Source organism: Rissa tridactyla, chromosome 1 (assembly GCF_028500815.1).
Source record: "Rissa tridactyla isolate bRisTri1 chromosome 1, bRisTri1.patW.cur.20221130, whole genome shotgun sequence".
NCBI classification, from domain to species: domain Eukaryota; kingdom Metazoa; phylum Chordata; class Aves; order Charadriiformes; family Laridae; genus Rissa; species Rissa tridactyla.
The window spans coordinates 25,487,842-25,509,574 of NC_071466.1; the positions used below are offsets into that span (position 1 = coordinate 25,487,842).

The window sequence follows — 21,733 nt, forward strand, 5'->3', positions numbered from 1 at the left end:
AAATCTTCACAGGGATTGTTTTTTCACTTACTTCTTATGTACAGAGTGAATTTTTTTGTTATGACCGTATCTTCATTTTCAGCATAAAATACGTATATTCCAGACTGGTGCTGATGGTTGCAGAACTTTGATGAAATGCTGTGGACCAAAGAAAAGTCAGGAAAAGGACAAAAGACCGACTTGAAAAAGGTTATAAATGTAGCCAAGGCTCATATCTACATCTGAAACAATTCAACACCTTCTAATGAGGAACCCAGACTACACTATTTTCCATTAGAGAATATGAACCCCAGAATGTAACTAGTTTGATTAGAGGGTATTTTTTTTCCTGCAGTATGGATTTCCTTCTGCAATTTTCCTCATAGTTCCTGGAGTGCATCTGGGCTGTCAGGCTGTGATCTTGTTACCGGTCCATTGCAAGACAAGGCAGGTAACACATCCTGGCACAGATGCTATGACCTGCAAAGGATCAAACTCTCTACACTCCAAAGGATTTTTCTAGGACTTTCTAACTAACAATTTTATGATTCTATATGATAAACAGTATTAGGAAATAACACTGACAGCTGGGATCATATGAGATAAACCTCGCCAAATGGAAAGATCTGACAGAAACTCAGAAATGAGATCATCGTCAGAAGTTCATTATCAATGAGACAAAGGACCAACCATCAAGATATTTCTGCAGGAGGAAGGCCAGCCTTCTACTAACCCCTATGGCGATGGCAGCAAACCAAGACCCAAACCAGGCAGGAAATGGCTTGTGACAATGGGAATGGTGAGGGAGGGCTCTAACAAGTCCCTGGGCAGAAACCAACAACGGAGAACTGCAAAGACACAAAGATTCCTGCATGACTGCCCTGTTGAATCACTGGTTTATGGGACATGGGATGAGGCAGGGAGAAAGTAATGTATCATCTTGCAGAGATGGCATCCTATTTCTGTCCTTTTCACCAGGTTATTGTTGTCAGGACGATTGTCATTTAAATAGCAGCTATTGCAACTCACCAACGTTAGAAGAGCACTTAAGAGAATCCCTTCTTATGTTTAGTTGCTGGCATTTTGGGGGCAGATGATTTAGCATACTGCTCAAGGAAAACTGGGTGGGAGGTCCCCAACTCAACTTTAGAGGTAAAGGCAAGCAGGCGTATCAGGGAGTTTGAAGCAAACAGAAAATCGACAGCATATACCAGTAATTTGCAAAGTAAGAGAAAGTAGTAATGAGCTTGGAACAAGAAATCTAGATAACTAAAATCAGGGTGTTTCTCATTAAGCAAGATACATGCAAATGAAATAAGACACCAAGTATCACCTTGCAATTCTAAAGCAAGAAAACTCATGTTGAAGCCACCGGCAATTTTGCCTTTTGACTAAAGCAACACCTCCATATAGTTATTGACTTTTGAATGTCTTAATCTCAAATGGCCTTAAAGATGTCCCTGAACTCAGGGACTTTTTAAAAGCAGATCCCTTTTAAGCTGCCTCAAAATGGATACTGAAGGCAGGAGAAACCACAAATCATCTATTGCTTTTGAAATCCTAGGACTGAAGGATTACATTCTAATGAAATACTGAGAAAATAATTAAAAAAGAGTGTCTTTGATACCTGAAAATATAAGGGGATGTGAGATAAATATTATAAATTTAACAGAGGTCATTCTGTGTATGAAAACTCATTTGCTCTTCGGAGGGCAGTGAAAATCAACAGTGTGCTAAAAGAGAGAGACAGCAAAAGCAAATGGAAAATGGAAATTCTGAAGGAATCTCTGAAAACACGTAAGGGCAGTTACAGGAGAAATGAATCCTTGGGACTTGAAATTAAAATCTAAAGAATGAGACAGAGTTAATTAATAAAATTTAATATGAACTATAATCAGGAAGAACAATTTGATAAGGAAATGGCAGAAATAAAAAAATACAGAAACAGGAAATGAAAAAGGATATGAAAGGAATAAAGTAGAAGTGTTGGGATATGGGATTACACAGAAGTCAACTAAAATATGCAAAGTTAGACTCACAATACGTTCAGGTATGCGATGACCTTTTCTGTTTTGTTTCGAGAAACCTTCTGCTTTAAAACCACATTGAAATCTGCAGTGCTACAGCTCGTAGGCAGAATCTCCTGGCCTCCCTAGCCCTTGCTGCTTCTGGGGACTTCAAACCAAATGAAATATCTTTTTCTTCAGGTGAGACGTGTCTATCCAATGCTAGTATTCAACCAAAAAAACTAGATAGCTGTGGGGGATGTTTGTACAAAAGAATGTACTTGTCAGATGAAATAATCACCGAATTCCTAGAATCATAGGGTTGGAAGGGACCTCTGGAGATCATCTAGTCCAACCCCCCTGCCAGAGCAGGGTCACCCAGAGCAGGTTGCACAGGAGCGCGTCCAGGCGGGTTTTGAATGTTTCCAGAGTTGGAGACTCCACCACCTCTCTGGGCAGCCTGTGCCAGTGCTCTGCCACCCTCAGGGTAAAGAAGTTCCTCCTCATGTTTAGGTGGAACTTCCTATGCTCAAGTTTGTGCCTGTTACCTCTTGTCCTGTCCCCAGGCACCACTGAAAAGAGCCTGGCCCCATCCTCCTGACACCCACCCTTTAAGTATTTATAAGTGTTCAATAAGGTCCCCCCTCGGCCATCTTTTTTCCAGACTGAAGAGACCCAAATCCCTCAGCCTTTCTTCATAAGAGAGGGGTTCCAGTCCCCTAATCATCTTGGTAGCCCTTTGCTGCACCCTCTCCAGCAGTTCCCTGTCCTTCTTGAACCGGGGAGCCCAGAACTGGACACAGTACTTCAGGTGCGGCCTCACCAAGGCAGAGTAGAGGGGGAGGATGACCTCCCTCGACCTGCTGGCCACACTCTTCTTGATGCACCCCAGGATGCCATTGGCCTTTTTGGCCACGAGGGAACATTGCTGGCTCATGGTCATCCTGTAATTCATATAATTCATGTATTTTTCCATGAAATAAATAGAATGATAAGTAAATGCAAAGTATAACTACCTAAAATGAATTTTAAAAAAAATAATAATTATTTAATCAACAGCATAGTCATATGAATGGTTATCTGTTTGAAGAAGCCTCCAGGTCAAGCTCCAGCGATGCTTGGGGCGGTGGGGCAGCCGTGGCCATGGCCACGGCCGGTGCAGGGCTGGCTGCGGCTGAGCCAGCCCAGGATTTCAACTTTCCCCAATCCAGCAGGTGGTGATCGGCACTCAGCAACCACAACTTCTGGCTGCAAAGGCTATCTGAAGTGACTCATAAATCCCAGGCCAGCAGCGGCTGCACCTAACCAATTAATGAGAGCTACCTAAGCTATTCCAGGAGTTCTCAAAATTGTTATTGTTGGCACAGTCCATAGCACCTTCTTCTTATCTGGATTGAATTTATACCAGCTGTCAATCATCCAAGCAAAACTGACTCCTACTCTTACAAGCAGTAAGAAGTGGTCCATACCAGCTGCAAAGCAAATCAGCTCGGCGTTATCAGTTGGAGGGAGGTACTATAGGACAAGGATGAGCAAATGCTCATGGGTGTCTCCTGGGACCTCATTTCCAAAATCAGTCTTGACCACAAAGAACAGATCTGCCTAGCCCATGTCAGGCATTGCAGATGAGTCACCAACACCCACCCAAGGCTGTCAAAATTTGCTGACAGCCCTCGCTTTATCAGCAGGGTCAGAGTTCCTGTGGCCATTGCCAGGAGATGACAATTTACTAATCTGAACTGAGCTGTGTCTAAACCTCATGAAGGTCTGACTCCAGTATACCATCTGATGCAGATGAAAAGGCCAGTCTGTTGCAAGGATGACTTGACACGCTAGTGGATAAAATCGAGGGTACCAAAATACTGAGGAAAGAAATAATAAGTGTAATCAAGGCTGTGACACAGTTTTATGCAGATGCTGAGAGAGGTTTTAAGAATATGAGACGAAATCAGTGCAACCACATTAACTCCTGCCTAGGTCCTGCTTGGTTTTAAAGCTAAAACTTTAAAAGAGCCCCTTGGCTTTATTTTCATTGAGGTGAATAAGAGCTGTTACCTTGAAAGCCATGGGACTACTCTGAAAGAAACTCTGAAGGAAATTAGATAATGTTATCAAGAAATTAGAAAGCCTAGGGAATGGAGAAAACATTAGCCTTAAACAGGACTCATGCCAGAACTTCATTGTAGGAAATAACAGAAAAGGTAGATAACTAACAGATTTATTCAAAACATGTTTTGCAGCAGCTGAAGAATACATGACCTGGGTAATGAGCAGAACGGTATGTTTCTGTGGCACAGGCAGAGCCGAACAGATCTATCGGCAGCCTGGGAAACTAGGGGGCCCTGGACTTGATTTGAGCAGTTTGAAAGATACTGGGAACATCATCAAGAACAGGATGACAAAAGGGGAACACGTAGAACTTGTGATCCAGTATGAAAACTGCAACAGATCTGTAACAGAAATTATGTCAGAGAGAAAGGGAACGGCAAAATGCACGTAAACTTAAGGGTTGCTAGATGCATAACATACCAAAGGGTTTATTATAATGTGGAGAATAAAGTGATTCTGTAAGTTATCTACACTAACTGCTGTTAAAAGCCAAAATAATGTTTGAGTGCCTTTTGTTAACACGGCTTCATCATGTGACCCATCCACATTTTAAAAGCACAAAGAGGGCACAAAACATGGACAGTACGCAGTCCGAATGAGATATAAAGAAGAAACATTATTATATCAAATTATTCCAAAATACTTAAGTACCTGCGTCCATCCACACTGCAACTTTGTTTACATGGAAATGTTTTTTTGGAAAATAGCCACATGCATCTCACTGGTGGATATGCTGTAAAGTTAACTTCAAAGCAAAACTCTTCCTCACCAATTTCAAAATCTTCTTTAGAGTTGGTTATATTTATAAATCCTTTTTCTGGAGGAAAAAAAAAAGATATTCTATTACAAAGGCTGGATTGCTTAATGAAGGAATTTTGACTTAAGTATGTTTTTCATTTGCATTATCAGAAGCAAAAAAAAGCACCATGTTACATCACAAAAGGCATCCTGTTAATCAAAATAAGATAATGCTCCAAAATAGCATTGAAATGATGTCACTGTGTTCAGCTGCAGACAAATGAGCTGCTGAAGTTGCACATTTGGCCAGAGCCCTTCCAAAACGGCCTGACATTTCTCCCCCATCTGCCCTACAGAGACACAGGGCCAACAATGCCATTATTTATTTGGTTCGGTTTAGGTGTGTGTTCCAGGTGTTAACAGTTGCATCTGCTGGCTTTCCTGTAGCAGGGAACAAAACCAGGTGGCACCACCAGAATAATCAGATGCTGATAGTAGCTGTTTCTCCTTTCCTGAAATGAGCTGAAGATTTTGCAAATGAGTCTTGTAGCTGCTCCCTTATTTCTCCATCTAAATTATTTGATGCAAGACAACAGCAACATGAAAAAGTGTTTTGAAGATGTGCATGAACCATGAGCTGCTGGTACTTGCCCTGATAGGGTGGGATTAGTTTCACCTGATGGAGCTGTCTGAAGTTCAGTGATCCACCTAAGCTACTTGTTTGGACCTCTGATAAACTCTATGGAATGATACAGGCATGTCCAGATGTATCCCATCCTAAAATAGAAGACAAAAAAGATGCACTGGGCTGCTTCTGGGAATACCTGTTTCTTGACACTGACTGCTGAAGGAACCAAAGTCATTGCTGGGGCTAAATGTCTCATGAAGTGAAATGAATCCCAGCCAAGGAGACTGAACAGCAGACACCTGTGGGGGGAGACTCTCCTAAAGGCATCAGTGGGGCTAGAATCAGCTCTGTAAAAATCACCACAGAATCATGTACATTGGAAGAGATGTCTGGAGATATCTAGTCCAGCTCCTGCTCAGAGAAGATCCAACTAGATGAGGTTGCTTAAAGTCACATCCAGTTGAATTTGTGTATTTCTGAGGAAGCAGACTCTACAACATCTGTGAAACTTGTGCCAGTGTTTAATCAGACACATGGTAAAAAACTGCACTGTAGAAATATTGCTGGACTGTGTTTTTCCTTTTGAGTGTTTTTCTTCTGGTTGTAACCCTATCTTCTGCTTGGCATGTTCTATCTCTGTCTAGCTTACTTGTTTGAAAAATACTATCTGGAAACTCCCATATAAACCACAAAAATTTCAGTATTTTAAAACAAGAAGCAATTCCTTTCATGACTGTTCTCCTACTTTTTTTATATTAAAGGCTTATTGGTTTTATGAATTGGACCTTCAATTTTTGAATGATCTTTTGGACCTCATCCTTCCAGGCAGAAGGTCACCTCTGCGTGTACTGCTAATAATGCAATCCATCAAGAGTATAGGCTTTCTTCAGAGTATATACAAGGACCTTGGAGCAGGGTATGCTATTTCTCTGGAAAACAACTCAGAAAAAGTGTCTTTCTTGAAGGAGAAAGAAAATAGCACATTATTGCTTGACTCATCATTTTTTGGCAGACTTAAGTGTATTTCTGCCAGAGAAACAGTGGTTATTTGGTAATGACAGGGAGGTGAGAAGAAATTCTTGAGACTGTAATCAAAGCTCTCAAGTCTCTGTATTTATCGCTTTTGTTTATTTGTTGCTTTAAACTTAACGTGTTGTAAAATAGCATCAAGACTGTGCAGTGTTAAAAATTCTTTATTCCACACTGGTAGAAATTGAGCATAAGAACTGCAGAAACAAAGAGCCTTGCAGCTGCAGTTGTTGGCACCATTTAAAGCAGTTGTGCTTTAAAGTGGCCCAACAACCCTGCCTGACCTGCCCAGCTACACAAGATGGGATAAGTTTGTGAAGTGTCAATTAGCAAAGAGCAAACCAGAGCTGTCTGGCTGCAGGGCGTTATTAGAGATTAGAAGACCGCCCCTCAATGTAGTTATGCTAGCCAGGGTCCCCAGGCAATGCAGCATGTGCCAACCACAGCAGTTTTCTCTTGTTTAAGTTACATTATGACCATTGCCAGTGTAGCTATGGGTGCTGACTCAAGCACAGGGATGGTTTAAACGTAGGACACTAATTATTTCAGACTGCTACCCTATGACATGGACAGCTGACTGAAATCTGTATCTATGTCACTGCTGAATCTGAACCTGGGGTGCTAGGACAAATTCACACCAACAAGGGTTGTCATTAAGATGTTAGGCTAAAGACTGGCGTGGATCAGAAGCACAGGATGTCCCTGTATAACCTTGGAGAGAGAAGCACAGCTGTCAGCTCAGTATGACAATATCCCCCCACTTTAATCCACTATGTAAATAAACAAACAAATTTTTTTTCATCAGCAAAGCCCATGAGCCCTCATAAGTTTTGTTGGCATAATTGGTATTAAGGAGGGTACAGAAAATCATTATAGTTTGGCGTACCACAGTCAGAAATACAGCCTTCCAGGGACAGTGACCCAAATATCACCTGTTAATGTGACACATACACACACCTGATGATAGCTTATGGATCCACAAAGCCACTATTTCTGAAATGGACACCAGTACTGAGAAAGAAGAGGATCTTTCCCCACCTGACACTACGCCCTCACCCCTGCCTTCCTGTTTACTAAGAAGATATGTGTAGAAGAAAATGCCCAGGTATCGTCCTTGGTTATTGTAAATGACGACAGAACTTTCTGCTCAGCCGTAGGCAGAAGCTGAAAAGAGGATATTGCACTGGGAAAGTCATTTCTGAAGAGACTGGGGTAAGTATTCTCACTTCCTACTATCCCTAGCTTAGGTGGTGTAAACTCTGAGAGCAACTACATCTAAGGTCAAACGCGTGGTGAGTGTTTCGGAGAGCCTTGATCTCAGGGCTACAGACTCCAACTCCAGGCACACCAGTCAGAAAACTACTCCCAGTGCCTGCTCCAGCAGCACAGTCCTAACTCCAGCTTTTCTTTTGATGCCTTATTTCCAGACTTATGCCTGTTTGTGTATTATTTCCATCTGAGAAATAAGGTTTGCAGTTGAGGCTGTTCTGGACTAACTCCAACACTGCTGGCTTTTGCATCAACACGTTGCTTAAATAGAACGAGGTTTCCTTTGGTGTACTTTCACTTTTTTACTTTTTCAGGCCTTGTGTAGCTTGGTGTTAGGAGGATGGTTCCCTTCAGTGCCTGGAAAGCAGGAGACACAGCACAAACAATAACGCTGGAGCAGTTGTCTCTCTAGTTTCAGACTTTCCTTCAGATCCATTGCAGCTGCAGCACTTCTGCAGGGCAGTTGGCCAGCCCTGTCAGCACTCACTACTCATCATCTCTCTGGGCTTACATTCTCTGCTAACACAAAAGTTTTTGTTTCTTTTCTGCTACCAGTTCCACAGCTTTCAGAGCTAAGATTCTTCCCCACATTTACTTTCCCATAAATATTTGGCAAACTCAAACTGCCACTCGTCAGTCACTCCCCCACCATAAGAGGAAATGGTTGTTTCTGTTTGTTCTGGGTTTGGAGTGAGAAAGCCCACCACCAAGAACCTTCCAACTGTTTGATTCCTTCCTGGCAGACCCAGGTCAGGCCTGGTACAGATTTTCTATCTGCTTTTTTCCATTTAACAGCAGCAAGCACCCAAAGGGACGACATGAAACAGCAGAGCAGAGGCCATGAGAACCTCTGTCTTACCTCCACGCCTCTGAAGGTGCAGCAAAGGTGGGATGCAGGTGCCGTATGTGACTGAGGAGAGATGGAGTGGGAACAAGTGGTGAGGAGGAGGCTGAGGCTATGGCCACAGCTTTTGAAAACCAATACTGGAGTCACAGTGACATTTCTGTCTCACTTTAGTTGAAACCAGTCACTGGTCATTCCAGACCATGTAGACATGTAGTTCTGTAGACCTGACCTCTAAACAGTGTCATTTCATTTCGCTTCTAAAACCACTGTCTTTTAAGGGGAATTATTTGAAAAGCAATATAAAGAAAAGGTTGATTATCTTCTGGTACCAGAATGACTCAGTTCAGATTAATCTCTTGGTTTTCCTGGACTGCCGGTAACTGCAGACAGACTTTTTCCTTAGAAAAGGAAGTATACACATATGTTGCGTACATGCAAGCAAAAAACTGCCACATGGAAAACAACGCAAAACAACCAACCGAGGGACAAGATGAACCCCAGGGGGTTGGAATTACCTAAAACTGTAATCAAAGCAGTTTGATTCGGGTGAACTGTAGAAGAACAGGTATAATGTCCACTATCGCTTCTTCCTGCCGCTGAAGCAAAGGCATACTGGATCCGAATTGCCGAGTGATCTGTTTGATATTCTAATCCTTCAAATTGATGGTCCTAGTTTTCAACAGAGATTCCCGTTTAATCAGTTGATAGCGCCCAATATTACCTATTTTAAAATATGCCCTGTCTTCTTACCTGTTCAACTTCTCTGTTTTCAAAAGACAATTTTATTCCAAATTTGTAATTACGGTAAACAGCTCTGCATCTGATCAGCAGTGGTTCCCCAACTTTAAGAAGTAATTCAGGTAAAGGCGCTGCTTGTCTTTCATTTAAATCTGCAAAATTAAAACATAGTCACTGAAACGACCATCACTTTCCCTGGAAAAATGCTCAATTCGATCAACATTTTTTCTGCAAATGCTGTATAGATGTCCATTATTACATTGTAATGATTATTAGAATTTGGGAAAAATATTCATTAATCATGAAATTTGATGGATTTAGATGTCTCAAACCAAATTTTGTGATAATTTACAAGATATCTACAGGGCACAGTTCAGCACGGATCTTAGCTCAGCTCAGGTTTATTTAAAAAACAGACAAACAAACCTGAATTTATATATTAATTTATAATTATTTATAAATGTATATATTTAAGAACACTTTGAAGAGCATTTCACCGCAACACAGTCCTAAAAGCATGCAGGAAAAGATAATAGATGTTTAGAAAATGTAGAAGGGCAAGACTTTTTTTTACAGCGACCACAAATAGCTATTAGAATCTGGAGTTTAAACGTGAGACAGATCAATCATATCCACTGCTAGGTTTGTTCCAGTGATTACAAACAAGTAGCTTAGCCCAGAAAGTGTACTCAGATGAGTAGCGCAACTAACTTAAGTGTCGGGATCCAGCTCACGTGTAAGAAAACCTTAGAGGGAAGTTACCTATTGTAAAGAGGCTGGTGCATTCTCTGCCCAGGTCGTTAACTGCACAGCACCATATATAACTTCGAAATAATTCACGTTGTACCTTCTGTATGGCATCTATTTCCCCAGTTTCTTCATGCATTTTATCAGGGCAACTGCAATTACAAGCACAATTATTCATTGACTCATTTGGTTAACCTCAAGCAAATAAATCTGATAAATCTCCAAGCCATGAGAATATGCAAACAATAGTGGGAAAACTGGATCTTACATAGCTGAATAAAAAGGAACTAGGAAAGGTGAAGATAAGAAAATAAAAATGTCACAGTCTAGGCAGAATTATGAGCTAAAATGACCTGAATATGCTCAAACTGGATCATAGACAGGTAATGCTGTGACTAAAATCTGGACAAGAGTGAAATCATAGGGGCTGAGCTTTCACACCACATCTCTGAATTCCTGGTGGTGGGAGCTGCTGCCAATCCAGCGGCTGCTATGAGACCCAGATCCCAAGCTGCAGAGAAAGGCATTATTCCTGCATTTAACAGAATCAATTTTATATATTAATAGAACGGAAAAAAGCCACCCCAAACATTTAGCTTTGAAAATTATGATCCCTTGTAACATCTTCCCAAAATGTGAAAACTAGAGGGAAAGGAGATACCTTTGATTTGCTCTGGTGACATCAAAATACTAAAATCAGCCAAGAGCTGAAAGTTTCCAAAAGACCACAACAGCCAAAATTTCTAAGAAAAATGTGTTGCAGACTCCAAAAGTGGATCATGCAGACACGGGTTTTTAACCAGGAGGTGGATGTGCAACCTGGCAGAGCCCAAAAATCCTGACACCAAAACTCTTCTTCAGTTATCTCCCCCTTCTGCTTCAGAAGATAGTAAACTTTCAGTCCAGAGATTGAACATGAATATAAACACACACCATACCTCTTTTCGGGTGTTTTGCAAAATATCCACTCCACAGAGGGCTGGGGGTAGCTCTCAGATATGCACTCGATAGCATCCGATTTTTCCCTTTTCCTGAAATAAGGTTTGCCTGGTTTCTCTGTTAAAAATCATGCACACCTTTAGGAACACCGAAATCATTTTGAAACAGCGTTTTCCTCATTTCACAGCACATGGAGGTACGGAGCTGTAATTCGTTTCAGGAGATTTCAGCACCGAGGGAACAGAGCACGATTCTGCCCTAGGGATGTTGTGGGTTGGTCTCACAGAGTTTTTCAGCCTTGATTGCTAAACGCACAGCTTCCCTGTATCAAAGGCCCACACCAGAGGGTTATCCTGAGACTGATACTGAAAGGTGTTAATTTGCTGTGGTTGCTGTTTCACTGGGCAGGAGCACGGACACCTTTTGAACTCACATCCCAAACCCATGGTCTTTGGTGGAGCATCTGTTTGAGACTACAAAGTCTCTACACAAAATGGGATCGTTGCATGCTACTCGGTCAGATCAGATACACGATGGAAAAACAATGGGTGATAATGACTTCTGATAACCAACAGACTTCTCTATCCTATATTTGTAACCCAGGGCGAAAAGTACCAGCCCCCTGAACCTGTCAGATGCAGACTTGGACTAAGCACAAAAATGTAACGTATTAAAACTGATAAAGATTTGACTCAAAATGAAAAGCACCGAGTCTGGTTTTAAGTTGTCTTACAATGGAATTAGAGCTTCCACACAGAAGAGTGACATTTTCTTTAGAGTCACACTTCCATTGCCTGCAAGGTGACATGGTAAGGTGAAACCAATACTTCTGGCTTTTTAATTTCTTTCTTCATTTATCTCTTATAAGCTGGGCCTATAAGGTTTTTTTCAGCTATCGAGATTGACATCTCAGTTGAAGGGTTCACATCTAGCCTGGAGGATTTTATGAGAGACATAATTACGATATTAGATTCACAGGAGCAAAGAGAATGCAATCTAAGCAATTGATATGGAAAAGGTCTTTATCGAGATTGTTTCGAACTACTCTTGCTTGCACATGTAATAACATTTTTTACATCTACAGCCTAATTGATATAGTAGAGAAGGTAATTTTTAATTAAAGATTTAATGCCCTGTCCCCTCAATGAAGCTGTTAAAATTATAATTGAGATATGCAATAAGCCTTCAAATAAAACAAGGAGAGACTGGAGGTGACACTTCCCGCTCTGAGAGTGTAAAAAATCAAACAGAAAAAATACTTCAAAAACAAATGAAGAAGGAATATAAAATGTTGATTAGCCACAGTTTATTAAAAACTGTGGCTAGTAACGATGCGTGTTATTAAACCTGTCTCTAGAAGGGTTTGGTCATAACTTTGCCAGTCTTAGCTGTTTAGACTGATGTTTTGCTTTCTTTTCTTTGAAAATTCTTTTACATTTTTAAATTTTATCTTTAAATTTGGCCCTTTCCAGACAAAACAATATGGTATTTCTCTTCTGTTAAAAAAAAAATCATGTCAACGTGCCTCTCTTTTTTTTTTTTTTTTTTTTTTTTTGAGATGTTCTTGGACATCCCTGCTTAGAAACCGAAGCTTGAACTTTCTTGCCTTTGCATCAGAGAAGTCTCTTGTGTGGTCCTTGAGAAAATTCAATCAAATCTGCATCCACCGTGAGCCTCCCAAAAAGTCTCACCTGGCTTTTAACATCACAAGCATTTAACAGCTGCTAAAATCTCAGCTTCTCGGGCACCCTTGTGCTGAGCAACTGCAGTGCTGATGCATTTTAACCTAAAACCCAATAAACATGTAAAGGCTGGCACTGAAAAGGGGACCTTGGTGCCTCTTGCTGCCCACAGAATTGCGAAAGAAAACGCTGTGAGAGAAATACAAAGAAACCAGCAGCAGGCACAGGCAGAGAAGCGGCAGAGTGTGACAAGGCGTGACTTTGGAGCGCCAGAGTCCAGAATATAAAAGCGACATCCCGATCTGGTCCAGATAACAGCCCAGCCAGCAACACCGAGAATAAATAGGTTAAGATGTAAGCAAACAAGTCTAGCCCACCAGCTCTGAGAGCACACAAAAGCCACCCTCAATTTGTCCCTTTTGGCACAGAGGGGAATCTCTCACAGGGGAGAAGAGGACTGCCGCGCATTTACATCTTTATTTGCTCATTTGCATGGTTTATTGACTAGCGAAAGCCGACTCTCATGCAGTCTGTGGTTTTGACTTCAGTCTCTGAAGACAACCCCAAGTCCTATGCAAATCTAGGAAGATGCCCGAAACGCAGCACGTGGGAACTTCATTGCTTTAACTGAACTTGAGCCTCTCCCCTTGAATCTATTGACGGAGTGACCCCTTTCACCTGAGATGTACTTACTTCGGATGAGAATAGGCACAACTACCGTGTAATTGCCAGTTTTACTTATGACCGAGAGGGTGTATTTTCCAGCTTGTGTTTCTTTTATTTGGGAAAAAGCCAAAGACGCAACGTATCTATGAAACAGAAAGTAAAGCTGTATTTGTTATCTAGAAGGTAATATGCAGCAGACACAATAAAATGGTATCTCTTTATCTTTTCTTAAAGATAAAAAAATCTTTATCTCTTGCAAAACCCCTTCAGAGACACCAGTATTCATTAGTTACTTAGCACCCTTTAGAATGAAGTGTTTTCATCCTGTATTTTCCTACACAAGCAGCACGTAGGAACTTAAAACCACAGGTACCACAAGCTTAACGCCGAGCATTGGGAAGGATGGACTTCCTGAGCTTAGGACAGCTGGGGAAATCCACAGGGAAATGTTTTACCTACAATCCCATCCCATTCTGTTCTTCAGGAGGAGGCAACAATCCAGCCTCAGGTTCCAGCCCAGGTTTGGCTGTGAGAAAGAGGGTGCCCTTCCCGATCTGCAGTGCGACCCTAACAAATCACATAATTCTCCATGCCTCAGTTTCTTTGACTACAAAATCATGATATTTGCCTCACATGAGCACCGCAAAGCTCAAATTGATCAATGTCAGAAAGCCCCTGGAGAACCCCATGCATGATGCTACACAAATTAAAAGAATGAGCTTATTTCAAACTATTCTGACTTTAAGTTTTGCATGCATATATGTGTCTAAATGACAATCAGCATCATGCTGCAGGGTGAAAACAGTTAAGAAAGATTAGAAGATTAAAAAAGATAATGCATAACATGAAATTAAACGCAAGCACAGTCACAGAAAATATTCCATTTGCATCCTAAAAGAAATGATCTCTTACAGGGTCTTTGATCCAGTACATCCCTTGACTTACCGGTTCTCCGAGTCCAATGAAGGTTTACAAGCTTTGCTCTCTTTAAAAAACCAAAGGCATGAAATGATCTCTGAAATGTTCATTAACACTCTTAATTCAATATCTTCAAACACATTGACTTCCACATTTTTAGTTGGTTCGTATATGTTGCCTGTTCCTTGAGAATTCAAATAACACCCAAGATCTTCCAAAATATCAGAAATCTACAATGCAAGAGGACAGATTGTTATGTATTTATTAGCAAGTAGATTAGTTTTCTGGTTTTTGCATTCAAATATTTTTAAAGGATGCTCTTCTGGAAAAGCTTTCATAAATTAATAATGCCTTGTAATGCCCAAATATCAATGCAAATTATACTGAAATAACACCTTCATCATACCATCATTTTGTTTATTTTTTTATTTTTTCATTTCTACTGTCGAATTTATTCATAAATATGTTGAATTCTACTGCACAAGGAAACACTATAGGATTCCTGTTGAATTAGTGAATTCTGTTCTCTAGACAGACAGCAGAGAACAATTTTAACCAGAAACATAATAATTTCCCTTAGTGATACCAGCTATTCTTTGCTCTCATTTTTGTTTCCTTTCATGTAGAACCATAGGAAGACACAGAACTACAATGCAACCTTTCTGTTTGTGACCTGAAGGCAAAGGCAGGACCAGAATGGGCTTTTTTTTTAGCATCTCACTGCTTGTCATCGCAGCATCTGCCTAGACTGTTCCTCAACAACTTGGGGGCTTCACTGGGTAGAGAACGTTAGGGCTGGGCGCCTTCACACCTTTCATTTCCTCACCATTGCATACAGCTAAAGGAGAATTGTGAACAGAAAGAGAATATTCCACAGTCATTCTGAAAGTCACCGACGGATAAATGAGTCTCTAATCTTAGCTGCAGCAAAAGGCGGTAAGTAAGTAGCTCCATCTGAAGAGCAGCCCCAAATGTCTCCCTTACTTCGGTAGGTGAAATTTATCTGGTGTAAGTTTATGAAAGGACAGAGCTCATTGCACCCTCTGCCCCATACTGTGCTTGGCCAGTTGGTTTTCTTTTCTTGCTCCTTCTTTTTCCTTCACTTGATCTGAGAAGTATCTAGAGAGAACAGCTGTATTCTGCCTTGTCAGACACAAGGACAGCACAGCTTTGACTGGTATACCTTCACTTGTTATCTGAATTATTGATTTATTTGTCCGGGAATGAAAAAGATTTTATAAGACTATCTTGAAAAAAGAATTCTCAGGAAATATGTCAATTGCGGGTCTCAGCTGCTTTATAATTTAGATGCACATGACCTCTTCTTGGCCCTCTGCCATTTCGAGTCAGAAGAAAAAAAATAATTGTATTTGATTCCCTATTCATCTTTGGTGTCTCAGTCAAGATTTAGACCAGGCAGGGATTTATGGGCTCTGGTGGTGGGAACAGAGGACGGTGCAGTTTCCCCATGAGTCCCAGCAGTCGTGGCACACACACACCGTGGCAGGCCACCGGTTTGCTCCATGGCCTCGGCAATCCTCTCTTAGGGCCACATAGTTTTTTACATTGATACATTTACAGTAATGTTCAGCAATATTCAGGTGTGCTGATGCGAGACAGCATCAAGGCAGTAATTAAAACATCGGTTTTACAGAAAACTGGTGCTTATCTATTTACAGTTTCAAACTATGAATTGTGATATGCATTTCCATTTAACCTTCTGTAGTCACATTTGGCCTAGCTCTCTTTATTTTGACAGTGACATCCCCCCAGCCTAAAGGTTTAGGATGTTGTAAGATTCTGGGAAGGTATTTCTGTAACAGACAGGAATATTTCTTAAGCAACTTGTTCTCTGTTATATTACCTTAGGAGATACCGATGCCTCCGGTGTTCCTGAACCTTCGTTCTTCTGACTGATAAACATACACATAATATCAGATGTATTTTGATTCATTGCAGAAGTGAAAGTAACTGCTGTCATAACAAGAACTGTAAAACAGAAATAGAAAACAAATGTAATCATGTCTACCTCTCTGGTCAGGGATAATAATTTTAATAAAAATAAAATACAACAAACCTGTAGAAAGATTACATCTTTTGAAAAAAGAAGGCAAAAGGAATAAGCAGATATATCACGTGCATTTGCAAACTCTGCGTTTGTGTATTGGAAGTGAGTGCATGGACTATTCAGAGAAGCTTTCAAAAGCACACATACATCATAAATTATAAGTATGTTCCATAACATTGCAGAAAATGTCTAAAGACAAAAGCTTTTACGTGTTTTGGAAGCTCCTTTAGAAACCACATTACAAAACACAGGCTCCCTCTCGCAGCTCACTCCTGCATCAGTGTCTCTGGAAGGGCCCTGCAGCACCAAAGCCTGCAGCCGCAGGCCAGCGTCTGCCCATCGTGAGCTGGAGGATGATCTTGCACCATCCCTCCCATTGGCACTAAGCAGGTGCCCAGGTCAGAAACACTCCCCAGACACCCCTCACTCCTGCACAGAGCAATGGCAAAATAAAGTCCCCCACTTGCCTTTAGGGCCCATGCTCAGCTCACCCAAGGGCCCAAGATCTAGTCTTCCCTTTCCCTCCTCTCCAGGACAGGCTGTATTTGATCTGACATACTGGAGACTCTCCTGAGCCTCCCTCGTGTGGATTCGTGCACCCCAGCAGCTTGCAAGTGAGGGCCAGGTTAGGCGCTTCTTCCCTTGAGCTGCCACTCTCAGTCTTATGCTCTTTCCCCTCTGGGAAGCAAACAAAGCAGCAATTCCCACACTTTTGAGGAAAGCAGATGCAGAAAGCCAGTGGCTTTATTCTGCCCTTTCCCTCCTCCACACCTCCCTGGCTCTGTGGTGCCCCAGAAGTCCATACAGCCAGGGCAGCTCACTCTCCAGCTGCCAGCCCCGGCAGGAGGAGCAAATGTCATTCACCTTATGCATAAGGAAACAGTATGGAAAAGTTTATGTTGCCTCATCTCTCTGAAATGCTTCATATGAGGCTTTCTGCAGGGACAGTAGCTTGAAAAGTCACCTTTTAGCCTTCAAGGAGCTGTATAGTAGGCATGCCTCCACCACTGCACATAAACAAGAAAAAGAGAAGTAAAACTGCCCTACTGGCTGGGTGAAACGTGTCTGATTTCCATTAAGTCTCTAAAGCCAGTTCTCAACAGTACAAATAAGCACTGAATCATAAAATAACATCTCTCTCCTGGCGGCCTGGTGAATTTTTGCCCTTGGTTCTTGGTTTTTTGCTTTCCTTTTTTTTTTGGTTCCCCCTCAGCTCCCAAGACAGTTGGACATAAACCAAGGTGCAGAGTTGAAAGGGGGAAAAAAGGTAAATACATCATGAAATGCTTGAAGGATGAAAGTAATGATACTATTTCTGCAGTTGTTGGAAAGAGCAAAATTGGAAGAAGGAAGAAATGAGTAAGAGTTGCTGCCATCTCCTCTTTGACGTTTGTGCCTTCTGGAGCTGCCCGACCTCTAAGCTGGCAACACTTTGGCAACCTCTTCTCTGCCCTCTTGGCAAATATGGATTAAGACTGAGTGCTTCTCATTCACGCATCTAACATACTCTTCATTTTGGGTGCCACCTTTCCACAGTATGAACAGGCAACGGTCTGCTTTTGCAGAGCTCTGAGGAAGATCCTGTCCGTCTGTCTGTGATCCCTAAGAAAGGCGAACAGGACTTCTTTGTGGAGACATGTGTCTCCTTCCATCGGCTATAAAAAAAATATTTGCACTTTTTGAGACAGTGAGTGCCAGAGGGCAGCTAAAAGGCAGGTATGCATTATGTATCTATACCAAGCATCCTGAATTCCTCCCCATCGATGCAAGCCAGGTTTCCAGCCCTCTCACTAGCCTTTCACCGAATCCTTCGCTCCTCAGCTTTCTCCACTTCTGTTTGCTTATTGCCCGCTTTACCTTTCACCCTTTTCAAACTAGAGCCATCTGATAGCCTCACAGCCAGGGGCTTAGTGGAAGGGCACCCACCTACATCCACTGATTTCCAAGAGACACCAGAAAATACGACCTCAAAAGTTCAACTCATTTGGCCTGTTGAGCATTCTGCCAATAGTTTTAGCTTCTGATTGTACAAGCTGAGCCAATTTATCCCTGGCTTTACTCCACTCACGTTGCCTTGTTAGCAGGATGCCTAATGCCGCAGTTGGAAAGGGAAAGACGTATTTAAACACCAACAGGGAAAAGATTTGCAGCTAAGAGTTAGGCAGAAGCAGACAGATGTAGCAACCAGACTGTGAGCGCAACACGCAAACAAGGTGTCTGATGAACTGGAACTGCATCTGTTAAGGAACGGTATGTGGGAGTATATTCTGGAAGACGCAGTAGAGCGCAGCCTGACACCCTCATGTACAGGATCCATTAACTGGTAGAGCTTGTCAGTGCTCTCCTCTGCCTTTATTCCTTTGAAATCCAGGCAGGTTTTTAGGGTAAGAAAGGATATTTGGAACCTGAGATGATAGCAGATGCTTTGCAGTGAGAAAAAACAAGTGATGTGCTAGTCAGAAGTATTTACATGAGATGAGACCTAAACTTGTGTAGGTCTTTGAGAAATACATTACGTTGACAAAATAGAAAATGAGAGCATGAACAAACCTTTCAGCAGAAGCAGAATCAAGAAAAGAAATACTGGGAAAATGGCAATGCTCTGATTCACTATCTTGATCTTTCAGCTTCTAGCTGGTCTGTTCAGGGACTGCTGTTATGGTCTACAAGTCAGTCATCCTCCCGAAAGCCCAAAGTAACAACTGCACAGACTGAGAGCACTCGGCAAGGAACATCAAATACGTAACGTGCATAATCATACTGTGTATTGCTGAAATGTAGTGACGCTAGAATGGAAATAAATCGCTGCCTCTGAACCATGTTTGTTTATGCCTGCTTTCCATCTTCATTATCTTTTTATAGGTTATACAAAAAATAAATGCAGTAGTAGAAATCCTGTTCTCACTGAAGTCAGACAAACCTCTAGTTGCCATAAACTGAGTCAGGATTTCATCAAGATGTGTAGGCACATGCATGGGAAAATGCTTGTACAAGTCCAAAAGCGGGCTTAGATGTAACAGTTCTGAGAAGAAAAGCCTGAATCTACCTGAGAGATATCAAACCAAGAAGCTGTGTTTAAGCAAGTTCAGCTACCAGATGGTTGATCTAATAGAAATGCTTATGAAATTTTATTTTCAAATGGAGGATGACTAAAGTAGCCTTTGGAAAACTGGGAAAGCCACTCCAAAATATGTTGAAAGTCTGAGTTTAGGAGCAAGAGAATAGCTAAGGAGCTGGAACACTGGGAAGGATGGAGAGAAAACCTTTCTCTTCACACCAAGGAACACATCTTGTGTTTGTGTTCAGCTCAGAGTGCTTAGTATTTTAAATAGCAGTCGGGCTTTTCTTAGGTATATTACAATCTTCCACTCCACTTTGCAGCTCAGGAGACTTACATAGAGCAAACTATGTTTTACTTCTTATTTAGCTTCTGACTGTTTTCTCTGGGTGAGACTCTCTGGATCAACTTTCCCAAATTGTCCTCATGATCAGGGAATGTAGAAGAACTCTTTTTTTTTTTTTTTTCCAGCAAAGCTCTAGTTCTCCCACAGTCATGTGCTGCCAGAAATGTAAGGTTTCAAAAAATTACCAAAAATCTGTAAAAGTGGTGACATGGATGAGCCTAATACTCAGGCATTAACTCTGAAAAAAACATGCCTTTGTATGTGTCTGCCTTTTTCTCAACATCACCCCCAAAGTGGTAGATCCTAAAGTGAGAATTTTACCCAACATAAATATGGCAAAAATCAAAGGGATGCAGGCTATGCAGCAAGAACTGATCTTAAATGAATTCCTACCTTTTACTCATATCTTATTTCTCTCCCATTGAACTTTTCTCTTTCCTCAGCTTTTAAGCATGCCTTCCTTCCTTCATGTCTTCACCCTTTCAGCTTAAATAACTCCCAGCTTCCAAAATCTGCAGCCCGTGAATTCATTCTCACATGATGATGGGGCCAGAGGTGTTGCTCCATATTGCAGAACAATAACCATGTTAGAACAAGGTTTAAAAAGCAAGGTGGGTGACAAGACGCCTCTGTCGCAGCTCATGCTAATTGCGACTAGTTGTGGTAACACTAGCTGGGGTACATCTAGTTCAGGACCAGTCATTTATCTGGTCTTTCCAGTTAATTACAACAAACATCACGTGAACTGCTGTAATTATTTACAGTCATGTTCAAGCATGAACGAGATTTGAGATGAAAAAAAGAGCGTGGAAGCTCTTCAGGAGGGTTTAGTGGAAAGGAACCCAGAATCTCTAGACTTGAATCACTGCACAGGAAAGCAGTGAGAAGAGGGAAGTAGGGGAGGCCGTGCGGTTTCGGAAAGTGCTTAATTAGGCTCTGTGTACTGACCCAAAAACTAATAAAGAGAAACAACACTGACATTATACAGCGTCCTGGAATGCTACTGTCACCGGTTTTGTTTGCCATTGTCTGCCACCCTCCACCTGGATCATTTTTCCTCCTGGATCCGCAATTCCTCCCCTCCATGTGTACCACCCAGAGCCGCTCAGGCCCTGCCATTGCACCACGTTTCTTCCCGGGGCTCTGTTCTTCCCTGCGAACACCGACGCACCGGTGGGGAGCGGCGGCAGGAGGCGGCCGCCAGGGGGCGCTGCCGCCCCGCGCATCTCCGCGCAGCCCCGCGCAGCCCCAGCGCGCTCTGCTCCTCGGGAGCCGGCGTGAGAAGACACCGGTCCCTCCCGCCTGACGCGCAGGGTCACTGGTAACGAGCCCGACCAGCTCGGGTCCTGCTCGCTGGCGAAGGACCTGCCCTGCCGTATTTTTATTCTTAGGGAATGAAACGCGAAACAAAAAAATCCCGCTAAATTCGTTCATACATTAATGAAATCATTGATGACGGATAACTGACTTTTTTTTTTTTTTCTCTTTTTTTCTTTCACAGGCTCTCCAGCAAACACTTTCTGATTTTCTGTTAAAAGACAGAAAGCTTAGAAATACTGACTCTGGGGAGATCCCATGGCTATCCTTGCATGGCTCAGATAGGATTCGGACTCAGTTCTACAATTTTGAAAAAAAAGAAAAAAAAAATTTAAAAAAAGGTATTTTTTGCACAAGAACAACTCATGCATATACAGTTAAAAGTTACTACTCAGCAGAACTTCTTCAAGTAGGTTGTGTTTCTTCTGAAGAGATATTAAACCAGAACTTGTTGTCACATTGAATAACCATTTCTAATTCATCCAGTACAAGTGCCAGCAAAGGGCTCTGCTGTTTGATAACCTACTCACTTCACGTCAGCTTTTGTAGTAAAACTACATTGCCTCTGCCTAAGAAGTTAACTTCCAAATTTAATCTATGCCTGAATCTAAAAGTTCTCCTTTCAACATATGATAAAGAAAGAAGAGGC

At 41.8% G+C, this 21,733-nt stretch overlaps 1 protein-coding gene across 1 annotated transcript in view; it reads right to left on the reverse strand.

Annotated features, from left to right (window-relative positions):
- Positions 1–21,733, reverse strand: part of FLT3 (fms related receptor tyrosine kinase 3) — a 43,350-nt gene that overhangs the window by 14,705 nt on the left and 6,912 nt on the right. Inside the window, exons 2-10 of the mRNA XM_054213341.1 lie at positions 16,160–16,284; positions 14,323–14,525; positions 13,405–13,520; positions 11,029–11,146; positions 10,106–10,242; positions 9,356–9,495; positions 9,121–9,274; positions 4,746–4,911; positions 32–138 (exon numbers count right to left, since the gene is read on the reverse strand). Coding sequence (XP_054069316.1) covers positions 32–138; positions 4,746–4,911; positions 9,121–9,274; positions 9,356–9,495; positions 10,106–10,242; positions 11,029–11,146; positions 13,405–13,520; positions 14,323–14,525; positions 16,160–16,284 — 1,266 coding nt within the window. The remainder of the gene's footprint in view (positions 1–31; positions 139–4,745; positions 4,912–9,120; positions 9,275–9,355; positions 9,496–10,105; positions 10,243–11,028; positions 11,147–13,404; positions 13,521–14,322; positions 14,526–16,159; positions 16,285–21,733) is intronic.